At 42.6% G+C, this 21,645-nt stretch overlaps 1 protein-coding gene across 2 annotated transcripts in view; it reads left to right on the plus strand.

Moving 5' to 3' along the window:
• The first annotated feature begins 279 nt into the window (after positions 1 to 279).
• Positions 280 to 21,645, plus strand: part of VIRMA (vir like m6A methyltransferase associated) — a 37,442-nt gene continuing 16,076 nt past the window's right edge. For both annotated transcript variants that reach the window (XM_065399301.1, XM_065399302.1), the window contains exons 1-10: positions 280 to 359; positions 7,368 to 7,483; positions 7,725 to 7,811; positions 8,690 to 8,738; positions 9,769 to 9,937; positions 10,975 to 11,097; positions 11,855 to 12,145; positions 13,483 to 14,632; positions 15,599 to 16,090; positions 20,470 to 20,624. In XM_065399301.1, the coding sequence (XP_065255373.1) occupies positions 297 to 359; positions 7,368 to 7,483; positions 7,725 to 7,811; positions 8,690 to 8,738; positions 9,769 to 9,937; positions 10,975 to 11,097; positions 11,855 to 12,145; positions 13,483 to 14,632; positions 15,599 to 16,090; positions 20,470 to 20,624 (2,695 nt within the window). In that variant the 5' untranslated portion in view covers positions 280 to 296. The remainder of the gene's footprint in view (positions 360 to 7,367; positions 7,484 to 7,724; positions 7,812 to 8,689; positions 8,739 to 9,768; positions 9,938 to 10,974; positions 11,098 to 11,854; positions 12,146 to 13,482; positions 14,633 to 15,598; positions 16,091 to 20,469; positions 20,625 to 21,645) is intronic.

A 21,645-nucleotide genomic window follows, 5' to 3' on the forward strand; every position in this document is an offset into this window, starting at 1 on the left:
CGGAGCTGGCAGCGCGAGCCGCACGGGGCCCGGGGCTCGCAACACGAAGGGCTGCTTTCCCGCACCACCTACTGCCGCGCGCGGGGCTCCCGTCTACACTAGACACCGCCTCTCCCCCCAGCCAGCGTTCCTTCCTTCCTTCCGCGACGCCCACTGCTCCTCACACTCACTCATCCCCAGCCGCAGTAGCGTGCGCATGCGCGCTCCAGGGAGCCCCTGGGGAGGGGCCGGAGGGGTGAGCGACCCTGGAAGCGCTTGCGTTCACCCGGAAGTGCTTCCGCTGCTGTTGAGCAAAGATGGCGGCGGACACTGCAACGGAGCTGCTGTTTTTAGACACTTTCAAGCACCAGAGCGTGGAGGTACAGCTGCCCTCAAAGAAAGAGGGAGGGAGGCAGAGAGATCCTCCTTCTGGGCTGGCCCGCTTAAGAGCGCGGGGACTCGGGCTGGGGTTGGGCTGGGGGTAGGATTCGTGGGAGAGCGCAGGCGGGGGCGAGCCTCGGGGTGGGCTGTAGCGGAGCAGGGACAAGGACTGGGAGGGTGACGCTGCCTGTTCCAGATCCGGGTGGGGGGGGGGCATCATGGCATAAGCATGCAGGGGAGACACCCCCAGTGCCCTCGTATCACACGGTGATGCCCCGGCCTGGTCAGATGCTGGATGCATTGTAGCTACAACAGGTGGATATTCTCTGCCCCATAAACTTTAGCAAGGCTTGTGTGGCTTGTTGTGCAGGTGACTGGCAGCGTAGAAATGGGGTGGGTGTTAATGAGGAGGTAGCAGAGTAAGAAAATAGGACTTGATAGGGGAGGAAGTTAAAGGGGTGGGTGATGGAGAAAGGGGGAAATGGGAGAGGAATTATAAAAGGGACAGTTTGATAAGGTTATGTGAGTGAGGATGAGGGGAGAAGTCAGGAACAAGAGTGCTTTTCTGGAGCCTATGGTGCATTTCTCCCTTTCAGTAGTTAATGAGGAGATGGGGAATATTTATTTAGGCTCATATGTCCTTTGTGCCCCATTGCACAGTAGGCGTAGTGTGGATGTACCAAGCTCCCAGTCTCAGAGGGTAACCCTACAGACAGATCCTCCTTGTTGTTGCCACAGAAGCCCAGTGTTGCAAAGATACTTTTGTTGCAGCAGAGAATTTTGTCAGTGATTGTGTCACCTGATGTGACACTTTGTGTGGGAGAGATATATCTTTAAGCAAGCATGATGTTAAAAATGAAATTGTCAAAAGTGGATCTGCAGGAAGTCATTGAGGCCAAGAATTTAACTAGATTCAAAAGAGATTGGACATTTGTATGGCTGTCACCTTGGTCTTAAAATAAAAGTGTTTAGTGTTTTCACGGTGGAAAGAGGTAAATAGCAGAGTTCCCCAAGGATCTGTACTGGGATCAGTGCTGTTCAATATATTCATAAATGATCTGGGAAAAGGAGTAAACAGTGAGGTGGTGAGTTTGTAGATGATACAAAATTACTTAGGATGGATAAGTCCAATGCAGACTGTGAAGAGTTATGAGTGGATCTCACAAAACTAAGTGACTGGGCAACAAAGTGGCAGGGATGGTGTCCCAAGGCTCTATTTGCCAGAAGCTGGGAATGGGTGATGGGATGAATCACTTGATGATAACCTGTTGTGTTCATTCCCTTAGAAGCACCTGGCATTGACCACTGCCGGAAGACTGGGCTAGATGGACCTTTGGTTTGACCCAGTATGGCCGGTCTCATGTCTAGATTAAATTCAGTGTTGATAAATGCAAAGTAATGCACATTGGAAAACATAGTTCTAAATGTATGTTCAAAATGATGGGGTCTAAATTAGCTGTTACCACTCAAAGATATCTTGGAGTCACAGTGGATAGTTCTCTCAAAAACATCTGCTCAATGTGTGGTGGCAGTCAAAAAAGCTAACAGAATGTTAGGAACATTGGGAAAGGGATAGATAATAAGACAGAAAATATAATGCTATTATATAAATCCGTGGTATGCTGACATGTTGAATACTGCTTGCAGTTCTTGTTGGCCCATTAAAAAATATATTAGAATTGGAAAAAGTACAGAGAAGGGCAACAAAAATGATTAAGGGTATGGAACAGCTTCCATATGAGGAGAGATTAAAAAGACTGGGACTGTTTATCTTAGAAAAGGGACGACTAAGGGGGGATATGATAGAGGTTTATAAAATCATGAATGGTGTGGAGAAAGTGAATAAGGAAGTGCTATTTACCCCTTCATGTGACCCCTGGTTCATGTGTTACCCAACAAAATCAACAGGCAGCAGGTTTAAAACAAACATAAGGATATACTTCTTCACACAGTGCCCAATCAACCTGTGGAACTCGTTGCCAGGGGACGCTTTGAAGGCCAAAAGTATAAATGGCTTGAAAAACAAATTAGATAAATTCATGGAGGATAAGTCCATCGATGGCTATTAGCCAGGGAAACAGCGTCATGCTCTGTGTGTCCCTAAACCTCTGATTGCCAGAAGCTGGGACTGGATGACATGGGATGGATCGCCGAATAAATTGCCCTGTTTTGTTCTTTTCTCCCTGAGGCATCTGGCACAGTCTGCTGTCGAAAGACAGGATACTGCACTAGATGAACCATTAGTCTGATCCGGTATGGCCATTTTTACATTCTTAATTAATAGTTTTTGGAAGTGATATTAAAACTTGTTTTAGGGATTAAGCCAGTCTCTAATTATAAGAGATCAGGATGATACCTAATATGGGGGCAGATTATCCCACGTCTGCCTGCTGTGGGTTCTTATACCTTCCTCTAAAGCATCTGGGACTGGCCACTGTCAGACAAAATCCTGAACTAGGTGGAGATCAAGTCTGATCTGGTGTAGCAATTCCTGTGCTCACAAACCCTTTCCATTTGTCTATACAGCCATATAGTTGTGCTTGCAAAAATATTGTCAAATTTGTTCCATACAAATGATGGTCTGTCTGGTGCACATCCTTTTGATAATGTGTCCTTAGTTGCTCATTGTTATTTATCATGACTGTTATTATTATGGTAGTGCTTGGGGGCAATGAATCAGGGCCCTATTGCACTGTAGAAACACATAACAAAAAGACCATTCTTGTTTTAAAGAGTTTAGAAGCTAAGGAACATGGAAACACACATTTTCTAGAACACCGAATACATTTGTGGCATGTGTAAATCGTGATTAAAAACATAGCAAAATACTTAATCTCTGCCAGTGGAGATTTTAATTTTTGCTTTAAAACTAATGCCACAGAGGGAGTCTCCCTTAAGAACCTAAGAATGGCCATACTGGGTCAAACCAAAGGTCCATCTAACCCAGTATCCTGTCTTCCGACAGTGGCCAATGCCAAGTGCCCCAGAGGGAATGAACAGAACAGGTAATCATCAAATCATCATCTGTGGCCCATTCCCAGCTTCTGGCAAACAGAGGCTAGGGACACCATCCCTGCCCATCCTGGCTAATAGCCATTGATAGATTTCTCCTCCATGAATTTATCTAGTTCTTTTTAGAACCCTGTTATAGTCTTGCCCTTCACAACATCCTCTGGCAGATCCTTCTTCCTAAATAAGTGAGGAGACTAGAGTAGATCTGCATATGGGAGTTTTTCTCTCACATGCACACACTGTTTTGATACTTATTTTACTCCATATATTGAATTATAGCTGGAACACTTGTGATGATTATATTTAAGATTGTCTAAGCAGTTCCATTTTAAGACCAAGGGTGAGACCTCACCCTACTCTGTCCCCTTTATGGCAGGTAAAAAAAAAAGTATAGAGCTGTGTAGAGGAGCCCGAAAAGCCCTACTTGCAGCTGGGGAAGGATTTCCCTGGCACAAGCATTATAGAAGATAGCCCTAAGGCTACCTTTTGAGGACTCAATCATAAGCCCCATAGGCGGTATGTGTTATGTGTGGGGAGCAGGGCCGTATTGTGAAGCGCTGCTGTCCATAGGGCAACCTGGGTCTGATGTAACTTAGGGTAGCATGGATACGCCACCCACCACATTTTGTCTAGTAACATGGACCGTAGTGCAGCCTAGAAACTGGAGTATGCACTAGAGTCCTCAGCAGGCTTGCATTGGGGCAGCTAGCTTGTGCTGAAGCCAGTGCCACCCTGACTTCACTACTACTCTTGTTACCCGCCCTAGCCAGATTAAAGCTAATGTGGGTATGCCTTCCTGCAGTACAATTATACTTTCATTTGTGGTGTTGACATATCCTTAGACAGGCCCCAGGGGCCTGTCTGAGTTATGCTGGAGCTTTTTCTAGCTCCCCAGAATAGCCTAGGATGGGGAAGGCCCAAAGGAGGCTTAAAACCATCCACCCTTTCCCCTTGCATGGCGGCAAATTCTGTACTGCGCCTCTTAGAAGTGCGGCACAGAGTCTCATCCTATGTTTTTAGTTGCTCATATGTGTAACGTTAACCATGTGAGCACTTTTGTTGACTTCAGTAGGAGTGCATATATGATTAATGGTATGCATGTGCTTAAGTGCTTTGCTGGCTTGGAATCTGAATGAGGGATGTCTCCACAGTATTAGCAGAAACGAAAGGACCAGATGAAAGATGTCTGTGTCAAATATATTTGTAAAACAAAGCAAAAATCTGTAAAACAAACAACTTTTGTGATCTACTCTTCTTCATAAATTGTGAGCACTAAGAGCAACATCCCACTCCATTGTTTTAATGATGTTCATAGACTCTTAGACTTTAAGCTGGAAGGGACCATCATGATCATCTAGTCTGACTTCCTGCACCTTGCAAGCCACGGAACCTCAGCCACTCTGTCCTGTAGTAGGCCCATAACCTCTGGCTGAGTTATGGCAGTCCTCAAATCTTGATTTAAGACTTCAAGTGACAGAGAATTCACCATTTACTTTAGTTCAAACCAGCAAGTAACCCATGCCCCAGGCTGCAGAGGGAGGCAAAAAAACCCCAGAGCCCCTGCCAGTTTGATCTGGGAGAAAATTCCTTCCTGGCCCCAAATATGGTGATCAGTTAGACCCTGAATATGTGGACAAGACACACCAGCCGGACACCTGGGAAGAATTCTCTGTTGTGATTCAGAACCCATCTCATCTAGTGTCCCATCTCTGGCTGTTGGAGATATTTGCTAATAGCAGTCCTGATTGGCCCATATGCTGTTGTAGGCAATCTTATCATACCATCTCCTCCATAAACTTATCAAGCTCAGTCTTAAAACAAGTTAGGTTTTTTGCCCCCCCTACTCCCTTTGGAAGGCTGTTCCAGAACATCACTCCTCTGATGGTTAGAAACCTTCATCTAATTTCAGGCCTAAAGCTTATTGATTTCCAGTTTATGTCCATTTGTTCTTGTGCCAACATTGACCATTAAGTTAAATAATGCCTTTCCTTCCCTGGAGTTTATCCCTCTGATGTATTTATAGAGAGCAGTCATATCACCCTTCAGTCTTCATTTTGTCATGCTAAACAAGCCAAACTCCTTAAGTCTCTTGTAAAGTAGATTCTGCATTCCTCTGATCATCTTAGTAGTCCTTCTCTGCATCTGTTCCAGTTTGAATTCATTTTCTTAAATGTGGGAAACCAGAATTGCACACACTGTTCCAGATGAGGTCTCACCAGTGCCTTGTATTATGGTAACAACACTTCCCTATCTTTACTGGAAATACCTTTCCTGATTCATCCTAGGACTGCCTTAGCCTTTTTCGCTGCTGCATCACGTTGGCATCTCATAATCATCCTGAGATTGACCAGTACACCCAGATCCTTCTCCTCCTCTGTTGCGTCTTCAGCTTATAGCAAAAATTCTTATTGTTTGTCCCTAAGTGTGTGACCTTGCACTTTGCACTGTCATCTTAGTGCACCTTTGTATGTTAGTGTGGACTTTGTTAAAACAGCTCATAAAAATCATTCTTGTATTTAAAATAGTTCTTAAAAAACATTTTAACAGTATGAGCCCCCTCTTCCCCATTAATGACACAGTTGTGTTTAGCTGAAAATGTTTTATAAACAGTTTCCAAATATCTGCAGTTTAGATAGGGCCCTAGTAGTAAGAAGTTTAGTTAAATGTTCATAATCATTTAATCCTTGGCTTTTCTGATAAGACTTCCTACAAGGAATTCAATTATAGTGGTGGCTTTGTGCAGTGTGTTTCTCTAGAAACTTGAATGAGGCTATGAATTCATTTCACATCGATTGCTGGAAAGTCAGCAGATACTAATGACCAGAGTTTGATTTGAACAGATGATGTAATAGTGAAAGATTTTGTATCCCATAAGCAGTCTCATGAGCTATCTAGTTTCCCTTTGTTCCTGTTGTCTTAAAAATCTTTTAACTGCAGTTCCACTTTTTAGAATGTGTTGATAGGTAGTTAATTTATAGGCCGGCTAGTGGATATATAGTATTAAGCTGTTCTACTGAGAAATGTGATCATGAGCCTCAGGGAAAGTAACTGCTCATGTGTAAGAAACGCAATTTAATTCCTTGCACATTGTCTGGTATTTACGGATAAATATATTTTTCCTGTTTTATAAATGTGTCTCATGAGGATATATACAGCTTAGTGAAAGGAGACTTCCAATGATCAGTGTCTGTGGTTTGCTGAGGCAGTGTCTTTTACTTTGATAAACTCTGATTATTTTTCAGTTTCTAATACATTGGAAGCCATCACAGCTCTGTTTTTGTTTTTATTTTTCTTTGTGTAAACATATCTATGTCCTGGGGTTTGAATGGCCTGAAAGGTCTCTGCCATCTCTGACTTATATGATGTCAGCAGAAATGTCTGAAGCGTCTGAAAGTTTTCAAATGCTGCTGCAGAGGTAGAAAAGTCAGCACCCAATAGTATCCTTGCGTAGCGCTCACAAAATTCTGGCTGTAGTCTTTAATATCTTCAACAGTGTTAGCTGCTCTTAAAAAAATAAAATAACCTTCTGATATTTAAAATTAGAACACATTTTATTTCTTCTACAGTAATAAACTTGGCAGTGTTTAAAGTGGCACTGTCCACTTGAAAATTAGTGAATTTTGAAAGTAGCTTCAGTTCCTCTGCCAATTTTTGTCTTTACTATAATTTTTGAAATGTTTCTCCCCCTTGTTGCTGTTTGAAAGGTCCTCACAAATAAAAAGGGAAATAATTCTGTAGGGGAAACAATGAAACTTTCTATACACAAGAAGCTTTCAAATGTACAAACTGGGGGGGGGGGGGAGATTTTTCTCAACCCTTTCAATTACATTAATCTTAGTTGTTGTCACAATAAGAAGTTAAAGAAATTATCAGGATTGTCATTTTTAAGTTTGTGCTTTTTTTAAATAGAGGGTACATAAATAAGTTGGAATGTAAAGTAAAAACAATATAGTATTTCTCAAGCTTAATAACTTTTGTTTGCTCTTTGTTTTTAGCAAAGTACCAATATAGATGTAGTTCGTTTTCCATGTGTGGTTTACATAAATGAAGTACGTGTCATTCCTCCAGGAGTAAGAGCTCACACAAGTTTGCCTGACAATAGAGCTTATGGGTAAGTCTTAAAATATTCAGATGCACATTCCTTGCATTTTGTTTGGGACTTGTGAATCACAGTTAAAAACTGCAATATAGGAAGGTAGCCTGTGCTTATGCATTCACTGAATATGCAATATATATATTTTTAGTATTTTCTTTCAGGTTTTAAACAATAACATCTTAGAGATTTCAGGTCTTCTTCGTTTTGGTTAAGTGAAGCCTGACAGGATTAATTTTTACCTTTGTTCTATCACCAGAGAGACATCCCCACATACATTTCAGTTAGACCTGTTTTTCAACAATGTCAGCAAGCCAAGTGCCCCTGTTTTTGACAGGCTGGGAAGGTAAGAATTTGCGAATTCATGTACTTCATACATTCATGAGTTTTTTGCATAGCACTGAATGTTTTTCTGTAGAAGAATGTACTGCATTTCCTGATGTGTAGAAATGAGAAATTCAATACAGTATTGTTAAATCTCCAAAGGAGTTTCTTATTTGTTAAAATAAAGGTTTAGGGTCTGATAGTGATTAGTGGACATAATACTTACTTCATTGAGTAGCCCTGTTCTCTGTAATGGGACTACTGAAGCTAATAAGTATTATGGTTAGTAAAAAGTGTTTCTAGGATTGGGCCCTTACTTGTAAACACTGTTAATAACAAAAATTTACAATTTTTTGTTTGCAAGCATGCTTCTGTTCCTTCCACCGTGACCCCACCCTGTTTGTGGATCTGTTTAAGATTTCTGTGAGGGGAGATGGCTCAGCAGAAAAGATAGTACAGCTTTAGAATTTATCTATTCTTGAAAATCTTTGAGACTAGAGGATGCATGTACATCCAGGCCTGCCCATCTGTGCTTCCATATTTGCCTCTTTCTACTCTTTCCCTAGCATGAACCCTAGTTGCCCCCCTCTTCATTAATTGTGTAAGGGGAGAGAGATCTATGCTTAAAGGGTCTGGGTAGAAGATCCCAACCGTGATTTTTAAACTGACAGTGTCCCTTTAATGTCAATGTATATTGAAAGTACTTTGGGCTTTTTACATTCCTAAGTTGATAAGCATAGATATTGTATAGTGTTTGATACTGGCTTGATGTCTCATTCTTTCTGTCACTTAAGGTGAAAATAAGGTATTATTTAAGGGTCACGTACAGAAATGTCCATACTTTGTGTGTAAAGGACTTTTGTTAAACATTGAAAAATAAGTTTGTGTTCTGTTTAACAGCCTTGAATATGATGAGAACTCTTCAATTATCTTTAGACCCAATGCAAAGGTAATAATTGTACCTATTTATGCTATAATTTCAATGTTTTTCTTCTTCCGGTGTGGCTGCTATTTGAATACCATGGTGCTGCTATTTAGTGTGCTTAACACTGTGCAAGCAGTTGTAGGGGAAGACCCTATTCTGGAGAGCTCATATTCTAAGCTAGTCCATACAGTTCAATTGTATAATACACTAGGGCCATGATTTTAAAAATTAGCGTAAAGTTATGTTCCAAGTTGGTGGCTTGATTTTCAAAAGTGTTGATCACTCAACAGCTCCTATTAAGTTTACTAATAAAAATGAACTGGGTGATTGCAGCCATCTTGGTGGATGTTCACCTCAGAATTTGGCTTGATTGATGAAATGGAAGGGGTTTGAGATCAGGGTTGCTTCATTTTGAGAGAGCCAAACCACTTCATGTCTGGGTCTAGTCACTGGTCTCAGTCTGCATATTTGGAAAACACAAAAATCAGACATCACGAGTATACTAATATGTGAAGAATAAAGAGGGTTTAGCCTTTTTCCTTTCAGATTACTTATTACTAATACAGAGGCGTATCAGTACTTATTTGTTAGAGAAACAAGGTGGGTGAGGTAACATCTTTTATTGGACCAACTTTTGTTGGTGCAAGAGAGAAGTTTTTGAGCTACATAAAGCTCTTATTTTAGTCATTTAATAATTTTTTGACAGTTACAAAACAGAATTGTTATTGATGATTGTAGCCCACATCCGAGCATATCTGTTAGGTTTGTCTGATGCATTCCAGTGCGATCCGCCCCAGTGAATATTTGAATAAACTGGATTTAGTGGCTTTGACAATGTGTTATAATGAATTCTTTTTGTTGTAAAATTATTCATGTGGTATAATCAATATGTTAATTTTTCAAAACCTTGAAGAGATATAAAATATATTATTCTGCAGTTTTTCTTGTGTGTATTTTAAGCATATACCCATACAGAACGAATAATTTAAAATTAAGTAAAAATCCTCAAATTCACTTTGAGTTTTTTAAAGATGCTTTTTCTTTTACAAACTAGGTCAACACGGATGGATTGGTCCTAAGAGGCTGGTACAACTGTCTGACATTAGCAATATATGGATCAGTTGATAGGGTAATAAGTCATGACAGAGATTCTCCTCCACCCCCTCCACCACCACCTCCTCCTCCCCAGCAACAACCAGGTTTGAAAAGAAACCCAAAACATGGTAAGTATGTCAGAATTATCTGAAGTAGGACAGCAAAAGTTTTCTTTCATTAAAATTAATTATCCCAGCGGCTAAAGGGTAATCTTCATATTCTGAGATTTCATTGGACTTAATTATCCAGCTGTAAATTTTTGTCTCTTTCCATGTTATCTCTTTGTAGGTTTTAGATAGAATATTTCTTAATAAGTTCCTCTTCTTTTTCTAATGCTTTTAGTGAGAGCAAGTGACTTTGATTTATCACAAGATACTTGATGAAAGGGTGCAGCTGAAGACGTAAATTAATTTGTGTTTCCCATGAGCTAAACTTTAAGTAAAAGTGTTGGTGACTAAAATCACTGCTTCCAAAACTGAGAGTTAATGAACAAAGCAGTAGTTAAAGGACATGAAGGAAAGCCTTTTATTTAGCCTTCTGTTTGTGACTCCCAGGTTGCTAAAAAGCGATTGAGATCATACCAGAAGTAGAGTGGCCCTGTGCAGCAGTCATGAACAGGTTTCCATTTCTGCCTCAGTAATGGTTTCAGAATTAGGGAGAGAACTGCACTGTTCAGATCTTTAATCATTTTATGTAGAAATATAACTATTGTACTATAAACATTCAGCTTCAGATTAAAATTTGATTTTAAATAATTTTAACTAGTCATGGTAGATTTATAGTATTACTAGACACATTCAAAGCAAATAAGTGGCTAAGTAAATACAAATCTGCACTGTAACTTATGATTAAAAAAACTTTAAAATGAATCTTGAACGCAGTGTTTATGTAAGAAATGTCTTTGTTCATTAGCAGTGGCTTCTGTTAGCTTTTAATTCACCCGGTGGCTTTAAATTTTTATGGGTGCTTCAGCAAGGGTGGTTTCAGCATGAGGGCACCTTCCATTTAATTAACTTTCCCCCTAGATGTTGCATGATGAAGGTGCATATGCTACATGAGGGGTGCTTCCTAATCAAGGTTGGCACCTACATTGTAAAATGTGCTACATTTTCCATCCTCCTCCCCCAAAATAAATTTTTTTGTTTTTCGAAAAACAAAAATATAGTTGATGGGGAGAAAGAAGATCAGTTCAATGGGAGCCCTCCAAGACCACAGCCCAGGGGACCAAGGACTCCTCCAGGCCCTCCACCTCCTGACGATGATGAAGACGAGCCCATGCCTGTGACAGGTATAGCTAATGTAGATTCTTATTCTCTGTCTACTGCACAGCAGTGGATAATGAGGGGAAAAAGGCCTACCATGTTACCTAGTGGTAGGTGAGCTTTCTGCTCTCATTGATGTTGACAGATTCATTGTGGGGGGCGGTGGGGGTGAGGGATAGCTCAGTGGTTTGAGCATTGGCCTGCTAAACCCAGGGTTGTGAGTTCAGTCCTTGAGGGGGCCATTTAGGGATCTGGGTCAAAAATCGGTCTGGGGATTTGTCCTGCTTTGAGCAGGGGGTTGGACTAGATGACCTCCTGAGGTCCCTTCCAACCCTGATATTCTATGATTCTATGATCTTTAGGAAAAGCAATGCAGGTGTAGGATTGGTAGGAGAACCCCTTGTTCTGCTGTGCCATTTTCAATAACTATATTCAGTGTAAACATTTGAAACATTAAATATAGACCAGTGTAGTGCCTGATCCTGCACTCTATATCCCGTGCAAAATTTCCATGGACTTCATTGAATTTTTTTCCCGCATAAGGACTACAGAATCAAAGTACAGTAGTAGTCTATGTATTTTTACTATGGATTAAAAGTGCATAGAACTGTTTATGTAAATACAATTCTAATAAGGTAAATAATTGTAGTGAATATGAAGTAAAAGCATTTGAATGCTTTTTGATTTTTTTTTTTTTTAATTTCACTGTTCACACCACAAAACCTATAAACATTGTTAACTACTGGGTTTAGTAATAATGAGATTTATCCCTTACTTTTTCAGTGGCTGGGGAAAAGGAAGATGATGTTGATCACAGGGAGGACTACTTTGAGCCAATTTCTCCTGATCGAACATCCGTTCACCAAGAAGGCCAGTACTCTGATGAAGGGGAGGTAGAGGAGGAGCAGCCAGAAGAAGGGGAGGATGAGGAGGAAGATGTGGATGTTGAGGAAGATGAGGAAGAGGATGAGGAGGATGGCCATACAGTAGAGAGTATTCCTGAGGAAGAAGACGAGGAGGAGGAGGAGGAGGAAGATGAAGAAGAGGAAGGTGAGGAGGAGGAGGAGGGTGAAGGTGAGTAATATACACAAATAGAAATGATTGAGATTATAGAATTTTTTGAGGGAGTGTAGTCAAAAGGTTAAAGCAGATGACTCGGAGTGAGTAGATCTGATTCTTATCCTAGCTCTATCACTGCTTTGATTGTGTGACATTTGGGCAAGTCACTTAGCTTGTCTTTTTCTCAATTTGTAAAGAACGTGGAAGAAAGGCACTATAAATTTAAATTATTATTTATTAATAAAAAATCTGATTCTTCTATCTCAGTAACTGTGAAGGTGTGTGCTTTACCTACACTATCTTGCACCTTTGACTTTATAAATATCCAAATTAATTCAATGAACAAGTAAATTTCAAAATAGCTGGTATTAAACCCTGTGCTATGACAACTCAATAATCTTTATTTTCTTAAAATATAACCCGCCCAATAGTCCCTGAAAAACAAATAAAACCTGCCCAAACTCCACTGCTCATGACTGATACCACAGTAATAAACTTTTATAATTACATGATGGAGGACTGAATATTTTGGAAAGGAATTAGACTGAATTTTCAAGGATATGTGAAAATATATGGAAAGGAAAAGGGAAGGTTGATATTCACCAATGCCCAAGAACCCCCTTGTGTTCTCAGGAAAGAGGCATATATTAATTGGTCAATCCGACCCAAAATAATCCATGCTTCTCAGCCTTGAAAATTGTTTAACTACTTCACTGATGCCTAACTTGCCAGGTGTGTGGAGCAAGACACCCTTCCATTGCTGCTCCATGGACCTGCTATGGTTTGTACAAATGTGCCAACATTCCAATAGAATGTCACATTTCAAAGAATACAAAGGAGTTCTGTTGGCACATAGGGACTCCAGCAGAGAAGAGCAGCCAAGCAGTGAACATTAAGAAGGACAAGAGACAACTAGAGTTATGGAAAGATTTTTTTTAAGCCTGAATAAAATTATCAGGGAGAGATTTTTAGCAGCTGTTCAGCTTATTGTGTCACCCTTTCATAATCAGAGATGTTTAAAAGAGTAATCATGATATATGCTGCTGCTGCTGTTACATAATGTTGTTGTCTGGAACTATCATTTTATGATTGGATTTCTCACTCTAGTAAACAGGCTCTTTGCTTCCTTATTCATGGATGTGCTGCAGCAGTGCTGTGAGAAAGAGTAGTCTACTAATTTTGACTTTCAAGTATAGTGGTAGAAAGAAATCTTTCAGTGTTTTGGATATTTTATATTTTCAAAATAGAAATTTGTATGTTACTTTTGTACTTTGAGTAGTTCTCTGAAGTTCATAAACTGGGCTTGATGTAACTGATTGATTTATTAAATTAAACTTAAAACTCTTTTGCAGGTGATGATGGCTATGAGCAGATTTCAAGTGATGAAGATGGAATTGCTGATCTGGAACGTGAAACATTTAAGTATCCAAGCTTTGATATTGAATATACTCCTGAGGATCTAGCCTCAGTGCCACCTGTGACATACGAGCCTTATGAAAGAGAGCTTGGACCTCTTTTGTACTTTAACTGTCCTTACAAGACCATATTTGAGGTTGAAGTTGGTAAGATAAAGGATCAAGATCCAGACAAGGAAAATTCAGGGGCAGTAGAAGCCTCAGTTAAGCTAACTGAACTCCTGGAATTATATCAGGAAGAAAGGGGTGCAAAGTGGGTTACAGCTTTAGAAGAAATTCCAAATTTAATAACAAAAGGACTAAGCTACCTGCAAGTGAAGAACACAAAACAGGACTATATTACCCAATTAGTAGACTGGACAATGCAGGCTTTAAACTTGCAGGTAGCTCTCAGGCAGCCTATTGCTTTGAATGTCCGACAGCTTAAAGCTGGAACAAAATTGGTGTCATCGCTAGCAGAATGTGGGACTCAAGGAATCATGGGACTCTTGCATGCAGGAATTATTAATGCATTATTTGAACTGTTATTTGCAGATCATGTTTCATCTTCCCTTAAACTTAATGCTTTTAAAGCTTTGGATAGTGTTATCAGCATGACTGAGGGAATGGAAATGTTTTTAAGAGGTGGGTTAGAGGTACATGAAAAAAGTGGTTATCAGAAACTCTTGGAGCTCATACTATTAGATCAGACTGTGAGAGTAGTCACTGCAGGTTCTGCAATTCTGCAGAAATGCCATTTCTATGAGATTCTGTCAGACATTAAAAAGCTTGGTGACCAGTTAGCAGAGAACACTCCTCCCCTTCCTAATCATACGGAGTCTGAGCAGGAACCAGACCTTGGACTTGAGAGAACCAACCCAGAATATGAAAATGATGTGGAGGCGCCTATGGATATGGACCATCTTTTGGAATCTTCTAATATCAGTGAAGGAGAGGTAGAAAAACTTATTAGCCTCTTAGATGAAATCTTTCATTTGATGGAGACTGCACCACATACAATGATTCAGCCACCAGTAAAATCTTTTCCAACAATGGCACGCATTACAGGACCCCCAGAAAGGGATGATCCTTATCCAGTCCTTTTCAGGTAAGACAGCTGTGGTTCACTTTCGATACCAGCTTGGGGTACCAGAACTGGGTTCTTTTTTCAGTTTGGTACCTACGCATGTTTTGTGGACTACATATGCAATAGAGTAAAGCAATGACTAACATTACGCTAGATTTTTCACTTTGCTAATATACCTTTAGTGGAGGCTTACATATTGCTTTAATAAGCTTTTGGGAGGACTGGATGGTTTATGGGATTGCAGTTATGTTGTTGTTTCCAGTTCAGCCTATGTTAATACTAACCAAAAGTTGTTACCGTCTTACTATTTATTAGTCGTATTATGGTAGCACCTACGAGTCCCGTTCGTGGATCAGGGTCCACTGTGCAAGGTACTGTACAAACACTTAACAAAAAGACAATCCCTTCCCCAGAAGAGCTTGCACTTGATGGTCTGAGACTAGTTCCTGCTGTGGACAAGCATCCATATCACAAAATCCTTCACTGTCATCTTTGGCAGCTGCAGCAGAGTGACCAAGGACTGAATGGGCAGGGTGTCTGTATATTGCAAAAGATGGACTCCTAAAGAAGTTGTGTTCTCTTTTTTTTTTTTTTTTTTTTTTGAAGAGAAATTAAGTTAAAGAACTAGCAGTATTAAAAAGTTAAGGTTGAGGATTCAAGTACTCAAAATTTAGACTATTCCAAAAATTAAAGTTTTTGCTCATTGGTGGTGGTGTTCAATGTGTGATTTTATTGTATACATTATTTATTTCAATGGGGATTTACTCCTCATTACATAGTTACAATAATTACCTTGTGCAAAAAAGACTCCGAATTCTGCTACTTAATCATGAAGTATGGTTAATACATGGTTTCTCATAATATACAAAAGAATAAATTTTGGTGGTCCAAAATATAGGCTAAGATACAGAGGATCTATTTTCTGTCAATGTTCTATGTATCCAGATCATCATATGTTATAGATACTTCTGTTTTACCTTTCTGCAGATACCTTCATAGTCACCATTTCTTGGAATCTATCACCTTGCTACTATCCATTCCAATAACAAGTGCTCATCCTGGTGTGCTTCAGGCTGTCAGAGACGTGTTGAAGTTCCTGGGACAGTCACAAAAAGGTCTCCTCTTCTTCCTGTCTGAGTATGAAGCAACAAACCTGTTGATTAGGGCGCTGTGTCAGTTTTCAGATCCAGATCAAGAAGAAGGTCTCCAATCAGATGGTGCCAGTGATGATGCATTTGCCTTGTGGCTCCTGCATTCAACACAGACATTGCAGTGTATTTCAGAATTATTCTGCCACTTTCAGCGGTGCACAGCCAGTGAGGAAACTGACCATTCGGACCTCTTGGGAACATTTCATAACCTTTACCTGATTACTTTTAACCCTGTTGGAAGATCTGCTGTAGCTCATGTGTTCAGCCTTGAGAAGAACCTCCAGAGTCTTATTACTTTAATGGAATACTATTCCAAAGAAGCTTTAGGGTAATTGTATATTTGTGTTTACTCCTTATTTGCATATACTAGCTGTCCCCTTTGTAAAGAAATAGATGGCGTAGACATCAACAAAAGAAAACCTTACGCTTTGACGGTTTTGCAGAATTACCATTGATTCAAAATAGAATTACAGCATAGAAATTGCAGACATCTTTTGTAATCAAATATCTGTTAGCATAGAAACTATATAGGTCATCAAGAAAAATGTTTAGTTGTTTCACTATAGGTCAGTTTAAAAAAGAAATTACGAAATATTAGGCAGTGTTTTATCCAAGCTTACTGTTTGCCTGTGAAACCAAGTATAGAATCGTAGGGTTAGAAGGGACAGCAAGGTCATCTAGTCTAACCCTCTGCCAAAATGCAGGATTTGTTGTGTCTAAACCATCCAAGACAGGTGGCTATCCAGTTCCTTTAGAAAACCTCCAGTGAAGGAGCTTCCACAACCTCCCTAAGCAGTCTGTTTCCTTGTCCTACTGTCCTTACAGTTAGGAAGTTTTTCCTGAGATTTAATCTAAATCTGTTATGCTGTAGTTTGAACCCATTGCCTCTTGTCCTGCCTTCTGTGGCAAGAGAGAACTTTTCTCCATCTTTTTTTTTTTTTTTTTTTATGGAAGCCTTTCAAGTATTTGAAGACTGTTTTTATGTTCCCCCTTAATCTTTTCCAAACTAAACATACCTAGTTTATTCAGCCTTTACTCATATGTAGGGCCCTACCAAATTCACGTCCATGAAAAACGCGTCACGGACCATGAAATCTGGTCTCCCTCTGTGAAATTTGGTCTTTTATGTGCTTTTAGCCTATACTATACGGCAGCGGTTCTCAAACTGTGGGTTTGGGACCCCAAAGTGGGTCATGACCCCGTTTTAATGGGGTCGCTAGGGCTGGCTTAGACTGCCTGGTGCCAAAGCTGAAGCCTGAGCCCCACAGCCCATGGCTGAAGTCATAGCCTGAGGGATTCAGTTCTGGGCAGCAGGGCTCAGGTTACAGGCCCCTGGCCTGGGGCTGAAGTCCTTGGGCTTCAGCTTTGGCCACCTCCAGGGCGGTGGGGCTTGGGCTTTGGCCCTCCCACCCAGGACAGTGTGGCTCAGGCTTCGGTTCCCCCCCCCCCCCCCCCAGATTTCTGAAATCATTAAATTTACAATTTTTAAAATCCTATGACCATGAAATTGACCAAAATGGACCATGAATTTAGTAGGACCCTACTCACATGGCTTGCATTCCATCCCTTTGATCATCTTTGTCGCTCATCTCTGGATCCTTTCCAGTTTCTCTACAGCCTGTCTATACATTGGTGACCAAAATTGGACGTAGTACTTCAGCTGAGGCTTATCCAGCGCCGAGGAGAGTGGTACTATCCGCTCCTGTGACTTGCATGTTATGCCTCTGTTAATGCAACCTAAAATTGTTTTTCTCCCCCCCCCAACCAGCATTGCATTGCTGACTCATGTTGAGGTTGTGATCCACCACAACTCCCAGATCCTTCTCAGCGGTGCTGCCGCCAAGCCAGTTATCCCCTGTTTTGCATTTGTGCATTTGGTTGTTCTTCCCTTAGTGTTGCACATTACATTTGTCTTTGTTAAATTTCATTGTGTTGTCTATAGCCCAGTTCTCCAATTTATCAAGATCCCTCTGAATTTTATCTCTATCCTCCAAAGTGTTGGCAACCCCCATTGCTTTCTGTCATCTGCAGATTTGATCAGTATGCTCTCTATTCCTACATTCAGGTAATTAATAAATATGTTAAATGAGACCCAGAACAGATCCCCGTGGAACCCCACTTGAGACCTCCCTCCAATCCCACATCATTCCATTAATAGTTACTTTTTGTTTGCAATTGTTTAACCAATTATATGTATCCACTTAATGGTAGTTCCACCTAGCGCACATATCTTCAGTTTTACTTATCAGAATGTCATGTAGAACTGTGTCAAAATCCTTGCTGAAGTCCAGGTATATTATGTCCATCACATTCCCCCTATCCACCAAACCAGTTACTTTGTCAAAGAAGGAAATCAAGCTGGTTTGGCATGATTTGTTCTTAGTAAATCCATGCTGGCTGCTAGTGGTCACCAGGGCCGGCTCTGGCTTTTTTGCCGCCCCAGGCAAAAAAGCCTCCGGGCGCCCCCCCCCCCCCCCCCACGCGGGGGGGGCGGAGCCTGGGGGGGGCGGCAAAAAAGCCTCCGGACGGGGGGGCGGAGCGGGGGGGGGGGGGCGGCCGGAGCCCCGGGGCGAGGGTGACGAGCCCCGGCGGGGGCTCCGCTCTCCCCCCGGGGGCAAGGCGCGGGGGGGGCGGCGAGCCCCGGCGGGGGCTCGGCTCTCCCCCCCGGCGGCCAGAGCCCCGGGGCGAGGGTGGCGAGAGGGCGGGGAGCCCCGTTGGGGGCTCGGTTCTCCCCCCCGGCGGCCAGAGCGCCGGGGGCAGGGCGGTGAGCCCCGGCGGGGGCTCGGCTCTCCCCCCCCCGGCGGCCAGAGCGCCGGGGGCAGGGCGGCGAGCCCCGGCGGGGGCTCGGCTCTCCCCCCCCGGCGGCCAGAGCGCCGGGGGCAGGGCGGGGAGCCCCGGCGGGGGCTCGGCTCTCCCCCCCGGCGGCCAGAGCGCCGGGGGCAGGGCGGCGAGCCCCGGCGGGGGCTCGGCTCTCCCCCCCCCGGCGGCCAGAGCACCGGGGGCAGGGCGGCGAGCCCCGGCGGGGGCTCGGCTCTCCCCCCGGCGGCCAGAGCGCCGGGGGCAGGGCGGCGAGAGGGCGGGGAGCCCCGTTGGGGGCTCGGCTCTCCCCCCCGGCGGCCAGAGCGCCGGGGGCAGGGCGGCGAGCCCCGGCGGGGGCTCGGCTCTCCCCCCCCGGCGGCCAGAGCGCCGGGGGCAGGGCGGCGAGCCCCGTTGGGGGCTCGGCTCTCCCCCCGGCGGCCAGAGCGCCGGGGGCAGGGCGGCGAGAGGGCGGCGAGCCCCGGCGGGGGCTCGGCTCTCCCCCCGGCGGCCAGAGCGCCGGGGGCAGGGCGGCGAGCCCCGGCGGGGGCTCGGCTCTCCCCCCGGCGGCCAGAGCGCCGGGGGCAGGGCGGCGAGCCCCGGCGGGGGCTCGGCTCTCCCCCCGGCGGCCGGGGGGAGGGCGCGGGGGGCGGCCAGAGCGCCGGGGGGAGGGCGGCGAGCCCGGCTGTGGCCCCGCTCTCCCCGGCGGCCCGAGCGCCGCGCCGCCCCCCTCCAGGTGCCGCCCCAAGCACCAGCTTGGTTGCCTGGTGCCTGGAGCCGGCCCTGGTGGTCACCGCTTCATTCTCCAGGTATTCACAGATTGAATGTTTTAAACATTGCTCTATTATTTTCCCAGGAATCAAAGTCAGGCTGAGTGGTCTATAGTTCCCCGACTCTTCCTTCCCCCCTTCTTAAAGATGGGCACTACGTTAGCCCTTTTCCAGCCTTCTGGGCCCTCTCCTGACATCCATGAGTTTAAATATTATTGCCAGTGGCTCCGAGATTTCTTCAGCTACTTCCTTCAGTACCCTCGGGTGAATAGCATCTGGCCCCACTGATTTGAATTCATTCAGATTGGTCAGAAGATCTCTGAAATGTTCTTTACTTTTCCCAATATGCATCCTTTCCCCCTTTATTGTCTGTGGTAATTTCACTAGTTGTCCGGTCACGTTATTTTTTGTGAGAAGACTGAAACAAAGTAGACATTGAGCAGCTCTGCTTTCCTATCATCTTCTGTTACCAGTTCTCCTTCTCCATTGAGCAGTGGACCCACACCATCATTGATCTTTCTTTTTTGTATGACGTATTTGAAGAACTCTTTCTTGTTGCGTCTAACATTCCATGCCAGCTGAAACTCATTCTTTGCCTTGGCTTTCCTGATTGGGAACTATACAGTACAAGAGATGATTTCCTCCCCCCACCCCCCCACATCACAAGTTTCCCCAAATCTTGAAAATGTTGTCACTATGTTTTTCTGGAGAGACTAATGACTTGAGGAGCAGATTTATTTATTCCTTTCTTGAACAGCACTGGTGAAGCAGCGTAAGAAAATATACTCTCTGCTTGCTTGAATATAGCTAATGCTATCCGTTTCCCTTTTTTTGAGTACTGAAGTTTCAAAAGGGGAAACATAAGAAATGTATAAACTATATAAGTAGCAATTACTGTAAAAAACCCAAACTGACCAGATATTAATTATATTTTGAGCTCTTGTCAATTGTTTTAGCTTTCAAAAACTACTATAAAGAGAGAGTGATTTTTATTCCACAGTATGAAAATTCTGTAGGTGAACTTGTAATGAAGATAGAGTTCTGCAGGCAGATTCATAAAGGTTCAGGAGTGAAAAAATCTATCAAGTATCCAGTGTGCTAGCCTAGAATTTAAGAGGAAAATCCTATATCCTTCTTTCAGTGATTCCAAGTCCAAGAAGTCGGTTGCCTATAATTATGCATGCATACTTGTTTTGCTGGTGGTTCAGTCTTCCAGTGATGTCCAAATGCTGGAACAGTACTCAGCGCCTTTATTGAAGCTTTGTAAGGCAGATGAAAATAACACCAAATTGCAAGGTACAGTATGTGTCATTATCAAGTGAATTGTTCAGAATGTATAGAAAATTTTTTTGTATGTCGGTAATTAGTACTTCATGATCATCTGGTTTTGATAATGGGTATAATGAAATTCCCTTTTTAGCTGTGTATGATTAGGTTGAGTCATTGAAAAGGTGTATAATTTTTTCTGTTATCCTAATATGAGTTCTTCAACTTGAATACTTTCCAAGTTTATATTTTATGTAATATTCGTTACCAAGAATATCAGATAATTGCAGGAAATTTGCACTCTTTGTTGGAAATAATTAGGAAGGGAAGATTTAGCAAAAATAGGGAGTCAGTGGCTGATTCTTCCTTTGGCTGTTTTTTAAATTTTTCTCCCATCAGCCCAGAACTCTGGGCCCCCTCCAAACATTAAAATGCACTACTAGAAACCAAAAATGTTCAATACAAAACTTTCAGTTCATCAGTTTTTCCAATTACTAGTCTTTTGCCCAAAGAGGGATGCCACTCTACCCAGTCATATCATGAAATCCTACATAAGCCATTCTTCAGCTTCCAGCTGTTCCACCTGTGAACCCCCAAACTGGCAGGTTAACAAATCCAGGTTGTTGTGGACCAAGGAGGGGAATGAACACCACAGTTGAGGAACTTTGATGGAGAATGCCCTGTGGCTGGGGATGGGGTTTAGTTGGGCTTTTGATTTGGTTTGTAATTACCTATTTTACATGCCTCTATGCGTGAGAGGAATGTGCTGCTGTTTTGGTTCTGAATGGCTTTGGCATTGTATTTTTAAAGGGAATTAGGGCCCCTAGAGTCCATGAGAGATTTTCTTTAGGTGTGTGTATTTAATTTAAAATAAATAAGAAAAAAACATTTATAATTTAGTTTTACATACAAAGTGATGTTCACAAATTGTTTACGTGTATGAGTAGGAGTAATGAAAACAGGGACAGGAGTGTTTCTAATAGATAACATGTTGATATTGTTTCTAGAACAAATCTCTTCATTAGGGACTTCCCCCCAAAAAATTACTAGA

Source organism: Emys orbicularis, chromosome 2 (genome assembly GCF_028017835.1).
Source record: "Emys orbicularis isolate rEmyOrb1 chromosome 2, rEmyOrb1.hap1, whole genome shotgun sequence".
NCBI lineage: Eukaryota > Metazoa > Chordata > Testudines > Emydidae > Emys > Emys orbicularis.